Source organism: Sebastes umbrosus, chromosome 17 (assembly GCF_015220745.1).
Source record: "Sebastes umbrosus isolate fSebUmb1 chromosome 17, fSebUmb1.pri, whole genome shotgun sequence".
NCBI lineage: Eukaryota > Metazoa > Chordata > Actinopteri > Perciformes > Sebastidae > Sebastes > Sebastes umbrosus.
This window is the reverse complement of record NC_051285.1, coordinates 14,816,661-14,834,516: the sequence shown is the minus strand read 5'-3', so window position 1 is coordinate 14,834,516 and position 17,856 is coordinate 14,816,661. Positions and strand designations below refer to the sequence as shown.

The following is a 17,856-nucleotide window of genomic DNA, read 5'->3' as shown; positions in this document are numbered from 1 at the left end:
CGGGTTGGGCTAGCTCCGATGTTTGCCGAGTGTTGCCGAAAACACCCGGAAGTGTAACGTGCAGCAGCAGCAGTGGCAGCAGCAGGATATTTCTCTCTCTCACACACACAGGAGCTTTTTTAGTGCTTAGTTACACATCTGGCCACCAGTTCAACTTCGTCCACCCGCCGTCATGTCCGTGTTGTGTTATAATAAAGGCTGTGGACAACGATTTGATCCAGAAAACAACCCGGACGGTGAGTAATGTTTGAAGCTAACTATCGCTGCTAACGTGATAACCTCTGATGATGATGATGATCTGGAAGGTTCTCTACAGGCCTGCTGCTGCTGGGCCCCATGAAGCTATAACCTCATATTACTGACATAGTGACAACTTTAATTCATTAACACTGCTCTAGCTGATGAGCCAGGGAAGCTAATAACACGTGTTGACTTCTCACGGTGTTGTTAGCATGTTGTTAGCTCCTGTGATTAGCACGTTAAGTTAGTTAGAGGGTGACGTGAGACTTGGCAGAAGCATTGTCCCAGGACAGGACGTATACAGTATGTCGGGTTAAAGTTAAAGAAACACCCATAACTATAACATAACTATGCCACCACAAGTAGAAAGACAGCGAAGAGCTGTTAAATAACCGGTCAAAAGTCAGGTTCAGCTTTTAAAAGGATGTTATATCTGTGTTATTCTCTATGTGTATTCATCAAATTGATTGTTTTTTCAACAGCTTTTTAGAGCTGTCTGACATATTTTCATATGGTTTGTCAAGCAGCCTTCATTTCTACATTAAATAACAACACAAAAGAGATAACACTTGACACTATAACCAATGCGATAGGTTGCCAGTTATGCGATAGGTTGCCAGTTATGCGATAGGTTGCCAGTTATGCGATAGGTTGCCAGTTAACTTAGGTTGCCAGTTAACTGGATATAGATGCTAAAATAATCACCACAGCCTCCTATATGTTACAATGTACATGCATAACGAAATGTTAATCTCCTAATGTCGGCAAAAGAGGTTTTGTAATTGCAAACCTTATATTCATGGCAGAGTATACAAATATGCAAAACTAGGAGTAGGGATGCGACGATATATATCGGGGCGATACTGACTCAAATAGCTGGATCGGATATCGATGACAATGGGGCCGGTCTATTAAATTCAATTCTACGTTTACATTATACTTGCCAACCTTGACACTCCAAAACATTTTTTGCCCCTCTGGCATGAATTTATGTGAATCTCTGGCATAAAATAATAGTCATCATTATTTTTTTTGCTCCTGCTTGAGTATTTCTTTCTCTTATTACTCTAAATTTGTCTCTCCTTCTATCACTCACTGAAGACCCTCTCAGACACAATGAAGCAGGAAAGAAGAAAGGCACTTTATTAATCCCAGAGGGGAAATAAGAAATGTTCACTCTGTTATATACAGGACACACACACACACACACACACATGCACTAACAGGACTTATATACATCCGTTAATGAGAGAGATGTCAGAGTGATGGGGCTGCCTCTGACAGGCGCCCTGAGCAGTTGTGGAGGTTGGTGCCTTGCTCAAGGGCATCTCAGCAGTGCCCAAGAGGCAAACTGGCATCTCTCCAGCCACCAGTTCACACTCAGTACTTGGTTCATGCAGGGACATGAACCGGCGACTCTCCGGTTCCCAAGCCAAGTCCCTATGGACTGAGCTACTGCCACTCCAAATGAGACAATTGCACTCTGAAACCCGTTATTAACAATGACATGAAGGTGTTGTGTTGCTGTGATTTGTGGCGAGCGCAGCTCAAACCCTGCAGCGGTGTCGCAAGCAGCTCTCCTCCACCGGGAAAAGACATTTGGTTTAGCTGTATTGTTGACCGGGTGGAAACAGTAGGGCTTATACACACTGTACAGCGCCAGTAACAGGTTGAGATAACGAAAAGGAAAAAAAGGTGTGAAAAATTGCCATAAATCGGGAGAAATACGGAAGAAGTAGAGTCTCCAGGGAACATGAATCTCCAGGGAAAACCGGGAGGGTTGGCAAGTATGGTTTATATATCATACATTATATACTGGGATTTTAATTCCTGTTGAAAGGAACTGTGTGGCATTTAGGAGGATATATTGGCAGAAATGGAATATCATATTAATAAGTATGTTTTCTTTAGTGTATAACCACCTGAAAATAAGAATCATTATGTTATCGTTACCTTAGAATGAGCCCTTAATATCTTCATACGGAGGGGGTCCTCTTTTTATGGAGCCGGCCGCCATGTTTCTACAGTAGCCTAGAACGTACAAACCAAACACTGGCTCTAGATAGAGGTTTTCACGTTTTCATGTCGACCACCGTAGTTCTCATGCACGCTTGGCACATAAGAGAAGTTTCAGGCGGCATCACCGCTAGATGCCGCCCAATCCTACACACTGCACCATTAAGTTTTGACCAATTTGTTTCTGCATTAAAAAGGTTCACACTTGAATTGTAACTTCTGTTCATTGTTATAAAGTTGCTGGAGTACCATTTATTATTTTAATAATAAATAAATTCAGTACATTTATATCTATGTATTTATTTGTTACATTTTGTTTTACAAAGTTAGCAAAGCAATGTAAAACCCTAGCCTGATGTTGCATAAAATGATGATCCCAGTCACGTCCACACAGTGAGGCATACAGATTTATTAATTAAACACTGGTATCGGATCAGTACTCTGTATCAGCCGATACCCAAAGCTTAGGTATCGCTATCATCAGGACTGAAAAAATGGGATTGGTGCATCCCTAACATCTCTAAACCCCATAAGAGATGGGGAGATGTAGACTAAGATATATTCATGAGATAAGATTCATTTTCCTTAGGACAGTAACAAGCAGGCTTATGCCTGAGGAAAGTCAAAGTGTATTTTGAACCCACACTGTCTGCTGCCAGCAGTTAAATAACAATATGTGAAGGTGAGAGCTGTGTCCCCAATAACCAGGGGCCTCATTTAGAAATCAGGACATTTGACAAATGTAGCCGAGCCATGATATGTTTACAGTGCGTATTCCTCATTGAAGCAGTGGCCAAATCCGTGATTAAATGCAACAAAAGATGCCTCGGGAGACAAAGACATTTTAAACTCCATCCATCATCATGAGCAAAACTAATTATTCCCATCTCATTGCCTTTTTGTCATGTTCGAGGCAATGGCTGAGTTGTTGTTTACACGTTTGGCACACAGTTTATGGCATATATCATCCTGTTTTATGTTAGATATAGATTTTGTAAATCTTAATTCCTCTCACATTTACCTCATAGCATATGCAATTTATGAACTTCTCTTAATGAAAACCCAGTGTACCTCCAGGAGTGCAGTACCCCAACAAAACCACTAGGAAATTCACTTACACAAGGTTGTGTAAGATCCTTGTAATTCACTTCATGATCTTGTGTGTCCATACTTAAAGATAAAGTTTGCTCATGAAACCATTTTTATATGAAGCCACTGATCTAAATGTAATTGAACGTTCAAGGTGGCATTGTTGTCTTCAGCTCCCACGACAAAACCTCAGTGAGCCCCTTAATTCCTTTCGTTAGAAATGTCCTCTCCTGTCTTCAAGTAATAATAGGCTGCCTCTTTTCATAACAATAGAGTGTATTATCATTACCTATAGGGGGTATGTAAGAGATGTATCTAAGGCAACAGCATGGAAGGGACATAGATCAGTGGAAAATGCTTGATTTATGCTGTCACCCAGCCAACTTTTTTTTATTCATTCAGCAGTGATTTATCTTGTAGGGCAGTTCCAAAAAGAGGACATTTAAACAGTCATGCTCTACTTTTCATACGAGGCTAATCTCAAACTTTCTGATGACATCTCAAATATATCATCAATCCAGACCATTAATATTCATTCATATGGCTAAAGGTCTTGTATCAGTTTCATATATTGTCTTGTTTTGCTTGTATGTTGCTCATATTTCAATTTTGTTTCAGTTTTGAAAAACTTTTTTTCGTCACAGAAATTGGTTCTATTTGAAAGGAAAGTTCAATATAAACATTTACAATTAATTTCCTAATGCCCAAGTTAATACTTTATCTACAGTATGTGTTTTGTGCGCTGCACTTCACAAGGGCAAATGCGAATAGTTTAAGTTTTATGTAAGAGGTAGTGGAAATTAAATAAATTTAAAAAAGTTTAATACTGAGTAACAAAAACATATCATTATCTACTAAAGCTTTAAATTATCTTTATCCTTTGTGTTTTTAGTTTGCTACGTCTGTTTGATCCACAAATTATTCCGTATCGATGTCACTTCTGGACTGGTGATCAGTTCTTGTTCGAAACACCGAGGATTATATCACTTTTTATTACTTACTAGTTTCCAGTCAGCTACTGAGTTGACTTCAGAGAGACATTAAATATTTATAATAAATTGAATTAATTTTTATTTTGTATTTTAACCTGCAATCTAGAGGTATAAATCACAAGTTTCATCACAATACAAAATTAGATTGATTCTTTGCACAACGATGCTGCGATCGGTATGAGGCAATATCATATGCTTATTTAACACAATCAGTTACATTTATAGAAACTCACAAAAAGCAATTAAAATAAGATTTGACAATTGTATTACGTTAGGAAGGAGATCTGCTCCGTCTGACGCAGACGTGCCATGGGAATTTCAAAATAAATCTGTATCATAAAGATGATGATATGTGTCAATGTGTTCACTTTGTATCGATTGATATCAGATCATTGATCACTGAATCGATGTGTTACACCCCTACTACAATCTACACACATTTACATTAATTCATGTCAGCATATTAGGTCATTTTAATAAAGTTTTAAAACGTTTTCGCACTTGCTTGAGTACAATATGATAAGGAACAGACATAACTCCTACAGCCATCAAATAGTGCTGAAAATAATACAGAGTTCTGTCCAGCTGTGAGCACCTCAAGTCATTTTGACAGAGAATACATGAAGGCAGCATCAGACATTGCTGATCTTTTGTTCGGTGTACCACACATGAAAGGAGGAGCAAATGCAGACAAGACCACTGATGTTTTAGTGCTTCACCAAGAAAAGGGTTGATGCCCGTCCAACAGTTGAAAAATGACTACAGATTATTTGTAGTTGTTGATTCTCAAAAATGCCTTTCCTCATTCAGAAACTACTTCTCTACAATTCTACTCATCATTCTGTAAAAGAAATGAGAAGTTTTCCACTGAGAAATTAAGGGTGTTCCTCCAAAGCTGAAAGTTTTGTGTCTTTTATGAAAATAGAATTCATTAAAAGAAGGCCAGAGGAGCTGCATAAACAGTCAAGTTTGCATGTTATTCGATGCCGGTGTAGGTAACACTGTTTCCTATATCGTCACATATATTTATTCTAAATGACTCAAAGTTGTGTTTCCATTTTCACAGATGGCTGCACCTATCATCCAGGAGTCCCAGTGTTCCACGATGCTTTGAAGGTAAAAACGCCTGAAAATGCACAGTTGGCTTGTGTCTTGTTATGTGGTCAAAGCTAACGTCTGTCTGACTTCCCCCCCAGGGATGGTCCTGCTGCAAGAGAAGAACCACTGACTTCTCCGACTTCCTCAGCATTGTTGTGAGTTTTTAGTTTCTGTTTTTAATCCATACTTTGAATCCTCCACGGTCATGTTTCCATTGTCTATTGTTTTCATAGGCATTGACTGCCACCTTTTGCCGTGGTCTGAACGCTCAATTGTTTGTGAGTCCAACTCAGTGACTTTCTTTCCGCCACAGGGCTGCACGAAAGGTCCCCACAACAAGGAGAAGCCGCCTGAGCCGGTGAAACCAGATGTGACAGCGTCGGGAGACGCGGATGACCAAAAACCAAAGTTTAACGAGTACATCATCTCCGCACCAATGCCTCAGGAGGCGATACGCAGACCAAGGTTGCACAGTTTGACTCTTATATAGTTTTTTACATTTTAATCAATACCATAGGAATACCCTAAGCTCTTATTATTTGTGCAGTGAACCCCTATGCCAAATCCCATTTAAAGGAAAGAAACAAGCCAAGAAGAACGCATTTTTCAAAGGGCTTTCAATTTAAAACTATACATCCTTATTATCCCCACATACTACATTCCAGTTATTCTGCTTTAGTATCAAATGGATAAAAGGATCGGTGCCGTACCAGATGTGATAAAGCAGCCTGAATACTGAGGATCCACAGGATAGTCTGAGGCGTTTTCTATTCTTTTACCCTGGATGCTTCCCAGTGGAGTTCAAAAGAACATGGCCAAGCGACTGATGAAACGATTACTTCTTAATAGTGAAAATCCTTTCAAGTGGTGTATCGGTCTTGGACCTCATTTTGAAGTGCTGATAATGTATTCCTTACTTAAAGGGAAAACCACTACACCCTTCCAAATAGTTTTCAATTAACAAATGAATTAAAAACAGATACCCTTTGTTAATGCTTCGTGCCTAATAGATTCCTTTCCGTTACAGTGCTGATGAGCCGATGGTGAGATTGCAGCATAAAGTCTCTACCTCTCTGAAGCAGGCTCTGGAGAGGCTGAAGCTTACGGAAAACGTGGCTGAGAAGAAAGGTGAGAGCAGAACTTTATCTTCACCTTCCTTCTCCTCCTTATCTCTTCCATGTTGCCGTTGTTTTTCTGTCTTCTTTATCACAGACTACCATCCATTACCATCGTCTTCTTGTTACAGTTGACAGGAAGGTCATGTTGACAGGGGAAGTTAATGGATGGCCTCTGGGAACTCCTGCCGTTTGAGTTAAAGCTGGCAGGGACGGGACAACACATCATAACTGGATGTGTTTTTTGTTTTTTTTAGATGCTCCTCGAAGCGTCTGAGTCAATTCTTTGTCTCTCTTTCTGTCTGTGTGTTTTTTTTCTAGAGGAAGATAACGACGAGATCAAGATTGGAACATCCTGTAAGAATGGAGGATGTACTAAAGTAGGTGATTACTGTACACTGAGGAAAACACTCTGGAATAATTTATCATGGTGTTGAAATGAGTACAAAATGTCTATCTTTATCCATACCTCTGTAGGGCTTTGGCAACAGTTTATTTTGCTTTAAATTCATGCTGAAAGAAATTGTGAATTTTGCCAAATAAGTTTCCACTTCTTCACACATTTGAAGAAATCTATGACAGATGTCATTAAAGGACAACATAAACAAATCATGATAATGCCCCCAAAAGAACTCACCGCTCTGGGTAAGGCGAAATAGATCCAGTTCCTTTTTCCTCCTCCTTCATGTTTATTTCTGAGACGGATGCAATGCTACATTTTTTTTTGCTCAAACTAATCTGGCCTGTCAGAGCAGAAACCCAAAGATTAGAACATAAATTTTAAGGAAAAATATGCATTGACGGGTTTTGTAGAGGCTTGGAGTGGGACTTTAATGATTTACATAAATTGTAATTTAACTGATGTGATTGAAAGCCATGAGATAATCTCTCAAGGGCTGCCTGCTGTTTAGTTGATTAATCAGTTGGGCTCTTGGTGGAGTCTAAATTGGTACATTTTAACTTTTTCCAAAGTCCTTATTAGAGAACGAGATATTAGCCATTCTCATAGATGTGTAAAATACACTTTATTTGTATTTTTCACAACAAAAACGACCTGCTTTTGTTGTTTTCTTCAGAGTTTTGATGGACCTGCAAGCGATTCGGATGTGTGCTTATACCATGCTGGATTTCCTATCTTCCATGAAGGGTTAGTATTACTCAAAACACTCTCACTGTATTGACATGAAATAGTAGATATTCTCTGGGAACTGTAAAAGAAGCGTGAAGAGCAACACTAGTATTTTTCCTGTTAGTCTTGTTCACTGGTTCTCTTGACTGACAAGTTGTTATTGACTGCTAAAACTCCAGCGGGTGTTTGTCTTTTTCCTGCATCTGCAGGATGAAATACTGGACCTGCTGTAAGAGGAAAACCTCCGACTTTAACACCTTCCTCTCTCAAGAGGGCTGCACCAGGGGAACACATCTATGGAGGAAAAAAGATGCGGTAGGTTTGACAGCAACTGATTGTTTTATGAGAGAGCCTCAGCTGTGACTCCATCTAGTGGTGTCTGGTAAACACAAGCACAGAGGAGACTGGTAGAGACTGAATGGCTGGATTTTGATTTTGTTTTTCAAATAATCAAACGCAAATGTCGTTTATGTGAAATCTCCAAACAGGGTAAGAAAGTGGTTCCATGTCGGTTTGACTGGCACCAGACGGGGGCGCAGGTCATCATCTCTATCTACGCCAAGAATGCCGTCCCGGAGCTCTGCTATGTGGATGCAAACAGCACCACGGTGAGGGGATGCTATTAGTCTGGCAGATAATTTCTGTCCATAGTTAAACTTCTTAGCTTTTGATTGTGTTCTTCTCAACCTAATGTTTATTTCTCTTTTCACCTTCAGGTCGACATCCATGTTATATTTGAGGGAGAGAAGGAGTTTGTGCAGAAAATCAGCTTGTGGGGAGTAAGTACAGCATCACTTTCAACCTCATGTAAAAAGTCTTGTGACCTTTGCTATATGCTGGTTTTAAGGGTGAGTAGGGTAAAAAAGAATTAACTAATAGATATCACCATGAAACTTCCCCAGTTGACTACTGATGTTAAGACGATTACTCTTTGTATTACGAGTTTTCTGCAAATGTGTGTTTATATATGCAAATAAGAGATTATCTTATCAGATATGTGCTAATGTGCATACATTTCCAGAACAGAAATCTGATCATTGGATAAAGCCTGGTTCAAAATTCTTGTCTCATTTTGTTGACATATTAGAGTTAAAAGTTTTTACAGAAGGGATTTTGGATATCTCTTTTTATCACTCCATAAATCAGAAAATACTGTCAACAGCCATAAAAAAAATCAATTTTCGCCATGTTTTTAGGAATAAAATGTTGTATAAATCAGGCTGTGAATGATATATAAACAAACCCCCTCAGTAAAAGCCTTCAGAATATAGATAGGAATGAAACTGCAAAGTCTGGTGTATGTAAGTGCCTATAAACTGGAGATTTCTGGCTCAGAGTGAGAACTTTTTATTTGAGAAAACAGCCTTTTAGAGATATGGATTGTAAAATTCCACACATTTTGAAGACACTACAGGTGAATATGGTAAACATTTTAACTAATAGATATCACCATGAAACATCCCCAGTTGATTTCTTACATTAGTTTTCTGAAATGTTATGTTTAAAAATGCAAATGAGGCATTATCTAAAGCTAACTTTTGGTGAATTTAGGAGAAATCTACAGATGCAAATAGACAGAGTAGTAAAATAAACACTTAAATGTGTATTTTGGATGTTTTCTATCCACTAGTCTGAAAGAAGACATGTTAATGAAGCAAAAAAGCCCAAAATCTTAAAATTGACCAGTGTATGAAAAAACACCATTTTTGCCTGTAGCATCTCGCCTTAATGCATGTACTTTTTTGTACAGCAATCCAGATACCTCAATATAACATACTTTCATGAACGATACTAAGTTTTATTATTTGATATGCTACTGATCTACACTAGGGGTCTTTGCAGTCAGGATTCAGAATGGCAGTAATTGTACTGTAAATTTCCACCTCAATATATACCACTGGTTAAAACATGATTTGAAATTGCTCATAACTCAGACCGGTTCATCTGTGATCACCTCATACCAAAAGAACTAAGACCGCATTTGTCACACTCCCTTCTTCCCCTCGTAGGTGATAGACGTGAGTAAAAGCATGATGAACATGCTGGCCGCCAAGATCGAGATAGCCATGAAGAAGTCTGAGCCCATGTCGTGGGCTCGTCTGGACCTTCCTCCCCCGCCCCCGCCCAAGGAGGAGAAGGAGAAGGAAGAAGAGGAGACCGATAGCGAGGATGAAGATGAATGATGAGCAATTAAAATACAAACCTAGAGTGTATTTTTAGTCCAAGGCCACACATGCCGTTCCTTACCTCTTTAAAGAGTCGCCTCTTTTGCTGTCATGGAACTTTGGCCTCTTCAACATTACAGTGTTTCCCCCCTTTCATTCTTAGTTGTACTTGATTTTGCTCGTTTTTCTCGGGTTTGTGGTCCTTTTATTGGTCATGGTTGAATGCTCGAGACTCTGCAAGTACTTTTTTTACAACAGTTTTTTCACTCAAGTACTGAATGATAACAGGGGGAACACTGACTTTCAGCAGATTTTCAATCAAATCGGACGATGACACACTTAATTGCACTGAAATCCCCCTTGAAAACGACACCACACAAATATGATCGGAGTCTCGTGTGACCACGCTTATAAAGCCTTTCACGTGGACTGCTCACATCCAGTCATCGTAATGGACCACAGTTGTGACCATCCTCTATTTCCACCATGTTTGGTTAAAAGATTCATTCCATCCTTTAGTTTCAAAATTTGTTTAAATTATTGCGTTGTTTTGTCCACCGTTATCACATCAGACTGTATGTTGCCTTCATATAAATATATATATATATATATATATTCCATGTATGTGCGACAATGAAGCTGCTCTATGTAGTTTGAGTAGGAAATTTGAATCTCTAAGACACTTGTATAATATGGAGTTTATTCTGAATAAATTGTGTAAAAAGAAATGCAACAGTTCCTTGGGACTCTTAAACTCAGAAATTAAGATGCGCTCTGACTACCCCACCTTTTTTGTAGTTCAAATTGCTCCAATTATACCCAATGTATATTTTGTACAAGTTTTGCTTCTAAATGGTCAATGCTGTATTTATCTCCTCATTTCTTGTCAAAGCAACCAAGCGCAGTTTTAATAATGAGAATGTACTGTAATGTCTGAGAATGCCACTTGAATACCAAGTATTTTTCAGCAAAGTACTGTATTGTAAAAATGCTACGCTAATACGACATGTCTCAAGGCTTAGAATGTATTAATACGATTTGGATGAATGACACCATTGTCGCAACGGTAAAAAGATTAAGGAACCAATTTCTCTTACCAAAAATAAACTTTTGTTTTGAACTTTTAAAACTGGGGGTGATCTTGTGTTGTGACCTCGTAAAACGAAACACTCCTCTTGAATTAATTTAGGTGTGACCTTTCAAGTGGACATTTTGATCCACGTACAACTTTGGGAATTGCAGTGACTTTTACAAAATGTCATAAAGTTTAAGGTTAGAATATTGAGCTGTGGAGATGTCTCAGACCTTGACATCTATGCAGACATCACACCGCAAACAGGAATCAATTTAAATGTTAATTAAAATGTGGCTCAGTTGACTCCCACACAAAGATAATAAAAGAAAGTCCCCCAAGGCTTTTGTAAATGATCTGAAGAGTTTGTGTTTCATACTCTGAATGGCAGTTGGATCCATGTAAGATCATTTTCTTCATAGCATACATGTCTGATGCAACATACTACGGAGCCTTATTTTGAAAGTAATCAGCTTAAACCATGTTGGAGAATAAATGTGTAAAGTCATAATGGAACATATCCATGACAGAAACCTTAAATGTTGGACAGATCGTGTCTGAATTAAGCTAGAAGTTACAAGTTGTGGGTGGAACATGATCGAAGTTTAACATGCCTCTTAAAGGAGCAGTGTGCAACATTTCTGGGGATTCATTATCAGAAATGGAATATAATATTCATAACTATGATTTCATTAGTGTGTAATCACCTGAAACTAAGAATCCATGTGTTTCCGTTACCTTAGAATGAGTCCTTCATATCTATAGCTCCGCCATGTTTTTACAGTAGCCCAGAACGGACAAACCAAACACTGGCTCTTCAGAGAGCCTTTCATGTTTTTACGTTACCTGAAGGCCACCGTAGTTCTCTGACATGCTTGTGAAACTGAGGTAACGTGAGCCGCAGAGTGCAAAACCGTGAAAGCGCCAGCCGCCGTCTGACTTCTGTTGCTCCTAAAGTAGTGTTATTATGGTAAGGATGACCTCTGAGCGAGGCGAACAGTGTTACCACGATTTTGCACCCGGCGGCTCACGTTACTGCAGTCTTGGAAAGGGAGGAGTGAGCAGAGGGCTATTCAGTTGGTTGCAATATGCAACCACACCACTAGATGCCACCAAATTCTACACGCTGCATCTTTAACCCATTTCAAAACGTACTACATGCACAGTTCTTTTACTCTTTTAATACAGTTTAAATACATTGCCATTAACAGTGATTACAATTAGTCAATATAATGTATCCTGGCTGTGCCTTCAGATAGCTGTTTGGTAGTTATGCTGTTTGGTTTCCTTCTTGTCACTGCCCAAGAGAAGTGGCTGCCTTTCTGGGAGAGCAAATACGTTTTTCCACTTGCTCACATGCAGCCATGGCGTCCCGCCGTACCGCCGTTTTGCGATTAGGACGGCAGCAGCTATGGTCACTGCCACAATACCTCCACAGAGCCCTGCAAGCAGCAGCCAGGGCCACACATCCTGCAGTTCCTCCAGGTAGGGACGCATGGACTCTGCTAGCCTCTGGTCTGGAAAAAAAAAGATGAAAGTAGTCATGGGAGAGTAGACAAAATGTTTGAGTTGACTCAAGTAAAACAAGGATGGTACATAAACTCAATCTGAGTGGGCTAAATTATCATTTGTTTACAGAAGGGATATCCTTTTGAGATATGAATGAACTTGTGGAAAACAGTTTATTTATTTCCTCAAATGCCAATTAATGTGGAAAATAGAAAAGCTCCATTTTGATAGAACTTACTAGCACCTAGTAGATAGGAATATTCGTATCCCAGGTCCTTGCTGGAGATGAAGAAGTCTCTGTTTCTGTGGAGGGGCAGGAAGGGCACCATGTGGTATTCACTGTTGTGCCCTATAGGAGCATCAGAGTCTGGATACTGTGATGGAGACGGTCTGTGCCTCCTGAGCCACTGCTCATAAATGCTTTTTACAGAGAATAAAAACAATGTTACTGTAAGTGCAAGAGTGTACTCAAATGATAAAATGTGTCTCTGTGTGTCTCACCTGTCAATAAAAGCGTGGTGGAGAAGGAATATGGGGTCATTTGCTGAGCCCTGCACTGACGACATGGATCCGTTCATGAACACGTGGAGAGCAGCATGCATGCCCATACGAGCGCTGTTTCCTAACCCAGTCTGAGGATCCCCGAATCCTGCGAGAGGTATTTAATAAGCATTGACAAAGGTTGCAGCAGTCTGTCGTGGTTAGGGAAACAAAAACTTTTGTTTGTAAAATTAGGTAGCCTATTTATTGCCTAACAAAATCAAAACAATAATGGCTTTTTTAAAAGAAGACCCCAGAGTCCTTCACTGACTGTATGAAAAAATAAGATCCGAAATGGAAACAGAACAGTGCATTTTGGAATTTAACCTTTCAAACAGACAAGCCTTGTATATATTTCTTTAGTAGGTTAGTTGTTTTTTATGCTTTTTTTCATGCTGAATGACTTATTTCTAAGAAACTTATGATCTCTGGTAAACACAGGATTTAAAGTGGCGCTTTTGTGTGATTCTTTGTGGAGAAACTCAGTTTCACAGATCTGTCGATTAAATTAACTAATCAATAAGTCAACAAAATTGTATGAGTCACCTAAGAATTTCTTTGGTCGAAGACAGCCTTAATGGCAATCTCCATGAAGCTCTCCTACACTGTCTTTCTTTTCCAGGAAGTCTGATATATGTGACTATGTTTAGTTCTGATATACGTATCCTAGGAAACCACCACAAGCCTCTAAGAGATAGTTCTGCGTTGAAATCCAACCTACTATCAAGAGAAAATAGATATTTGGCATGTTGTCTCATACAATAGCTGGAATTGTGCAGACTAAACCCATGTGTTAATGCCAACCCAGATATTAAAGAGGACCTATTATGCTAATTTTCAGCTCATCGATGGTACCTTCTTACAGTAAATAACATGACGCATTATTAAAACCAACTTGAGTTGTCAGATTATGAGTCATATTGAAAGTGGTGAGTCTCCCTTCATCTGTTCATACAATGCAAATAAACTTAATTTATGTAATGAGAGGAAATGTAAAGGCCACAAATTAAAGTGCAAGTAATCTTTAACAACATACAGAGTAGCCTCCACATACCCAGCACATTACAAGGACAACAGACAGAGCATTAACGCAGTGAGAGTGAAGAGCAGCAGTGCAGAGCTGCATATAATTTAAGATGGAGCAGCCCAGCAAGTGATATCACTGGTAGAGCAGGACTATGTGCGTGTGTGTGTGTGTGTGTTCACACTTATCTGACCTTCCAGAGTGTTCCTGAAGCTCATGTTGGCGCCGCGGTCCATGGCTCCGGTGTCATAGTTGGTCAGACTGAGAGTGAACTCCACCTCTGCTGAAGTTGGTAAGCGTTGAACCACGTTCCGATTTTGGTTTCCAGGGTTACGACGCAATGGGCCTTCTGGCCCGGCATCACACAACACACCTCTGTCATTGTAGTCCTCTGCTCGGGAGCACAGTATCTGTTGATGGAGGCACACAGGAACATATTGCAATACAGCGCATGAAAGCACCAGCACAAATCCCACAAGTAAAGTCAGTTGGTTGTTGCAAATTAATTCTTGTTACACTGCGACTGAAAATTACTCTTCCATTAGGTTTGCTGTGTTAGGTTAATTAATCACAATCCTCTTGATCAAAAGACTAGAGTAGCTAAGGGTGCATAATGCCTTTGTAATTTATCCATTCATCATTTAAAATTAGGCCGTACGGTGTATGAGTGAGCATTGATATTAATTTCAATTTTCCTGAATTTTATGATATTTAAAGGGGACATATCAGGAAAAACTTAACTTTTCAGTGCTTGTGCATTATGGCTGAACGATTTTGAAAAAAGATCTAATTGAGATTATTTTTGACTGATGTTACAATTGCGATATGATTTGCAATATTAGAAGGTATGATCATTTTTACATCATTATTGTAATTTTCATTGAAAAACATTACAATGATTATGGTGTGATTTTTGTGGGGATCTGTACCAAACAAAGATGTTTACATAAGTCTGTAGAATATGATGTGTAGGCCAGGACATCTCTGCAGCACGACATATTTAATTTAAAATGGTATTTTGACACACATTTCACCTTTAATGCTGAAAAATAATACAACCCAGTCAGCTTTTTTGTGGGCTTCAACAAGCCATTCCGATTTGGCTCCCCATCCTATGTCACATGCAGGCTCATTACGGCTTGAGAACTACCTTTGTAAAGGTGCACCATATTTTTCTCGCAAGCTAATCAAGGCAGAGTGGGCTTTTTCGGGAGGGGGTCTTGCTAAAACGGAGCGTTTCAGACAGAGGGTGAATACAGGTATATTCAGACAGACAGTATGAGAAAAAATGATGTGTTTTTTAACATTAAAGCAACAAAACATGTCCTAGTAGAAACCCAAAATGCAAGTTAGGAGCCTGAAAATGAGCATGATATGTCCCCTTTAAAGTAAAATATCTGAATGTGTAAAGATTAGGGCTGTCAAAGTTAACATGATAAGAAAACGCAAATTCATTTTCCGCCACTAATTTCTTTAACACATTAACGTAATCGATCTTTCGGAGGTTTCAGCGAGGTTCAGTTTTAAAGCTAGAGTGAAACTCCAGTGATGCTCCAAACTTACGCTAACTTTTGGAGAGGAAAAACTGTCATGGCCATTTTCAAAGAGGTCCCTTGACCTCTGACCTCAAGATATGTGAATGAAAATGGGTTCCATGGGTACCCACAATTCTCCCCTTTACAGACATGCCAGCTTTATGATAATCACATGCAGTTTGGGGCAAGTCATAGTCAAGTCAGCACACTGACAGCTGTTGGCTTTGAGTTTGCCATGTTTGGATTTGAGCATATTTATTATGCTAAATGCAGTACCTGTGAGGGTTTTCCTTACAATATTTATCAATGTTTTGTGTTGTTAATGTATTTCCAAAAATAAAATGATGCATACATTTGCATAAAGCAATCATATTTGCCCACTCCCATGTTGATAAGAGTATTAAATACTTGACAAATCTCCCTTTAAGATACATTTTGAACAGATAAAGTAAAGATTGACACTTCAGAACTGAATCAATATTTCAACTAAAGGAAAAAAGGAAAAGAAAAGTGAAGGGAAGGGATGAACACATTTAAGTTTTGCTTTGAGTGTGTTTATACCCTCCAAGAAGAGAAGACGGATCCTGGACTGAGCAGACTCGGATCCTGTGGACTCCGGTCTCCCATCAGCTCGTCCGTGCACACGTCACACCCCTGCGCATCCCTCCAGTCCCAGTACGGGATGCTGAAGCTCATATCTCCACTCAGCTTCCTGATCTCGTGCTCCCAGTGCAGCAGGTACGCGCGGTGCCACGGCAGGAACGCGGGCGCCCAGTGCGCGAAGTCCACATCCGTCCACACGTTCCCAGGCAACCCGTCGCCTAGCAGCAGCAGCGCGTTCCTGGACACGTAGTAATGCAACCACACAAACACATCATACGAAGACACGTCGGCGAACATCGGGTTGGAGCCGTTCTCCATCTCCCGGTAGGTCCCGGTGGCCACCACGTAGTCCCTGCTGGTCGTCTGCTTGGCCAAGTTCAGGTAGGACACGAAGCGGATCCTCTCGGCCCTGGACAGGTGGAAGATATTCCTCCTGAGGGACTCTCTCCTCTCATTGCAGTTCACTCCGAAGTAGCCGAACTTACAGTCGGCGCAGTTGAACCCCATGAAGTTGCCTGCGCACTGGCAAGTCCGGTTGTAGAAAACAAGGGGCCACTTCTCCCTGTCGTCCAACCCGGAGAAAGGGTACTGCGGCCCGTCGGGCTGGTCAGACACCTCCACATCCTGGCAGAAACCCCGACCCGAGCTGGCTCCGCAAGCCGAGCCGTCGCCCTCCCAGGCCGGGCAGCACTCCTTCGCTCGCAAGGCCTCCTGGGTGGCACACAGACGAGGGAACTGTTGATAGGTGGGTACGAAACACAACAGGAAACTAATGAATGTAAGTGGCCACATTACGCAAAGGTTTCACTTCACAAGTCGAATACATAAAGTGGGTAAGGCCCAAGAGTTTCACAGACTTAAATTCTTTGGGAGTTTTCTCCAAAGTACCCCTCCTTCCTCTCTGCTGAGCCAGTCACATGCTGCTTAACCCTCAGGGTGAAGCTTTACTTCAGGAGGAGGAGGGCAATTAAGTACAAAACACATCCCAAGACTGCAGCCAAACTCCTTTCAGAGAAAAAAAAAAAAGGAATTACTCTATTGAAAATTCAATGAAGCATTTCAATAATGGGATTTTTAGTAGCCTAAGCTATTTGTGAGCCTAATGGAAGTTAAATGCCCACAGTGTTAAGAATTTCCCAGTAAAATAACATTAAAGAACTGGCAGCAGGGTTGCCTTTATGTAACTGTAAAATTAACATTATTATACTATTGCTGAAATTTACAGCTTTGTACTCTTCATGAAAAATACAGTTTGAACTGTTTTTTTGTTTTTTTATTAATTTCACAGTTTTTTACAGTTAATTTACTGTTTAAAGATACATTATATAAAGCTGTTTTTCTTTCTTTCTTTTACATTATCTTACTGATTTGTTTTAATGCACTATTTAGGTTGTATTTTGTACATACATTTTAATAAACATTATTTTTTGCCTAGATGAATAGATTTAGCAGGTTACAGACATAGGAATAGTCACACTAAATACAATTAAAGACACTTGTTAGGAAAAAGAATATAGTCTATACTTCTTGACACGTTTCCCAAAATGTATGTCTATAGTTGGCTACAAGCACAGAATGCAAACCATAACAACATGTGAGTGAAGAACAGAGCTAATTCACTGATTTTACCATCATGTACAATGTACAAGCCTCACAGATCAGGTCCCAGAATTAAAAAGATACTGCATGAAACTGTAACTGATGATACTTTAGAAAGTTGATCAGCAGT

At 39.8% G+C, this 17,856-nt stretch overlaps 2 protein-coding genes across 2 annotated transcripts; one reads left to right on the top strand and one right to left on the bottom strand.

Moving 5' to 3' along the window:
• The first annotated feature begins 37 nt into the window (after window positions 1–37).
• On the top strand, window positions 38–11,270 carry chordc1b (cysteine and histidine-rich domain (CHORD) containing 1b). The gene is made up of 11 exons (XM_037748662.1): window positions 38–236; window positions 5,404–5,453; window positions 5,534–5,590; window positions 5,749–5,900; window positions 6,463–6,563; window positions 6,872–6,930; window positions 7,627–7,697; window positions 7,889–7,994; window positions 8,168–8,287; window positions 8,396–8,458; window positions 9,689–11,270. The coding sequence occupies exons 1-11, from the start codon at window positions 173–175 to the stop codon at window positions 9,860–9,862; spliced, it is 1,017 nt and encodes a 338-aa protein (XP_037604590.1). The 5' UTR covers window positions 38–172; the 3' UTR covers window positions 9,863–11,270.
• Window positions 11,271–12,077: 807 nt separating this feature from the next.
• LOC119475171 (tyrosinase-like) lies at window positions 12,078–17,306 on the bottom strand. The gene is made up of 5 exons (XM_037747629.1): window positions 16,086–17,306; window positions 14,183–14,399; window positions 12,927–13,074; window positions 12,664–12,845; window positions 12,078–12,433 (listed from the first exon to the last, which is right to left on the bottom strand). The coding sequence occupies exons 1-5, from the start codon at window positions 16,917–16,919 to the stop codon at window positions 12,168–12,170; spliced, it is 1,647 nt and encodes a 548-aa protein (XP_037603557.1). The 5' UTR covers window positions 16,920–17,306; the 3' UTR covers window positions 12,078–12,167.
• Window positions 17,307–17,856: the final 550 nt, after the last annotated feature.

Excerpts from the sequence above, each read along its gene's own strand:
- chordc1b (XM_037748662.1), top strand. The coding sequence starts at position 173 with ATGTCCGTGTTGTGTTATAATAAAGGCTGTGGACAACGATTTGATCCA. Across the intron at positions 5,591-5,748 it reads CCGACTTCCTCAGCATTGTT|GGCTGCACGAAAGGTCCCCA; the intron begins GTGAGTTTTTAG and ends TTTCCGCCACAG. Across the intron at positions 6,931-7,626 it reads AGAATGGAGGATGTACTAAA|AGTTTTGATGGACCTGCAAG; the intron begins GTAGGTGATTAC and ends TGTTTTCTTCAG.
- LOC119475171 (XM_037747629.1), bottom strand. The coding sequence starts at position 16,919 with ATGTGGCCACTTACATTCATTAGTTTCCTGTTGTGTTTCGTACCCACC. Across the intron at positions 14,400-16,085 it reads CCGTCTTCTCTTCTTGGAGG|ATACTGTGCTCCCGAGCAGA; the intron begins GTATAAACACAC and ends CTCCATCAACAG. Across the intron at positions 12,434-12,663 it reads TTCCTATCTACTAGGTGCTA|ACCAGAGGCTAGCAGAGTCC; the intron begins GTAAGTTCTATC and ends TTTTTTTTCCAG.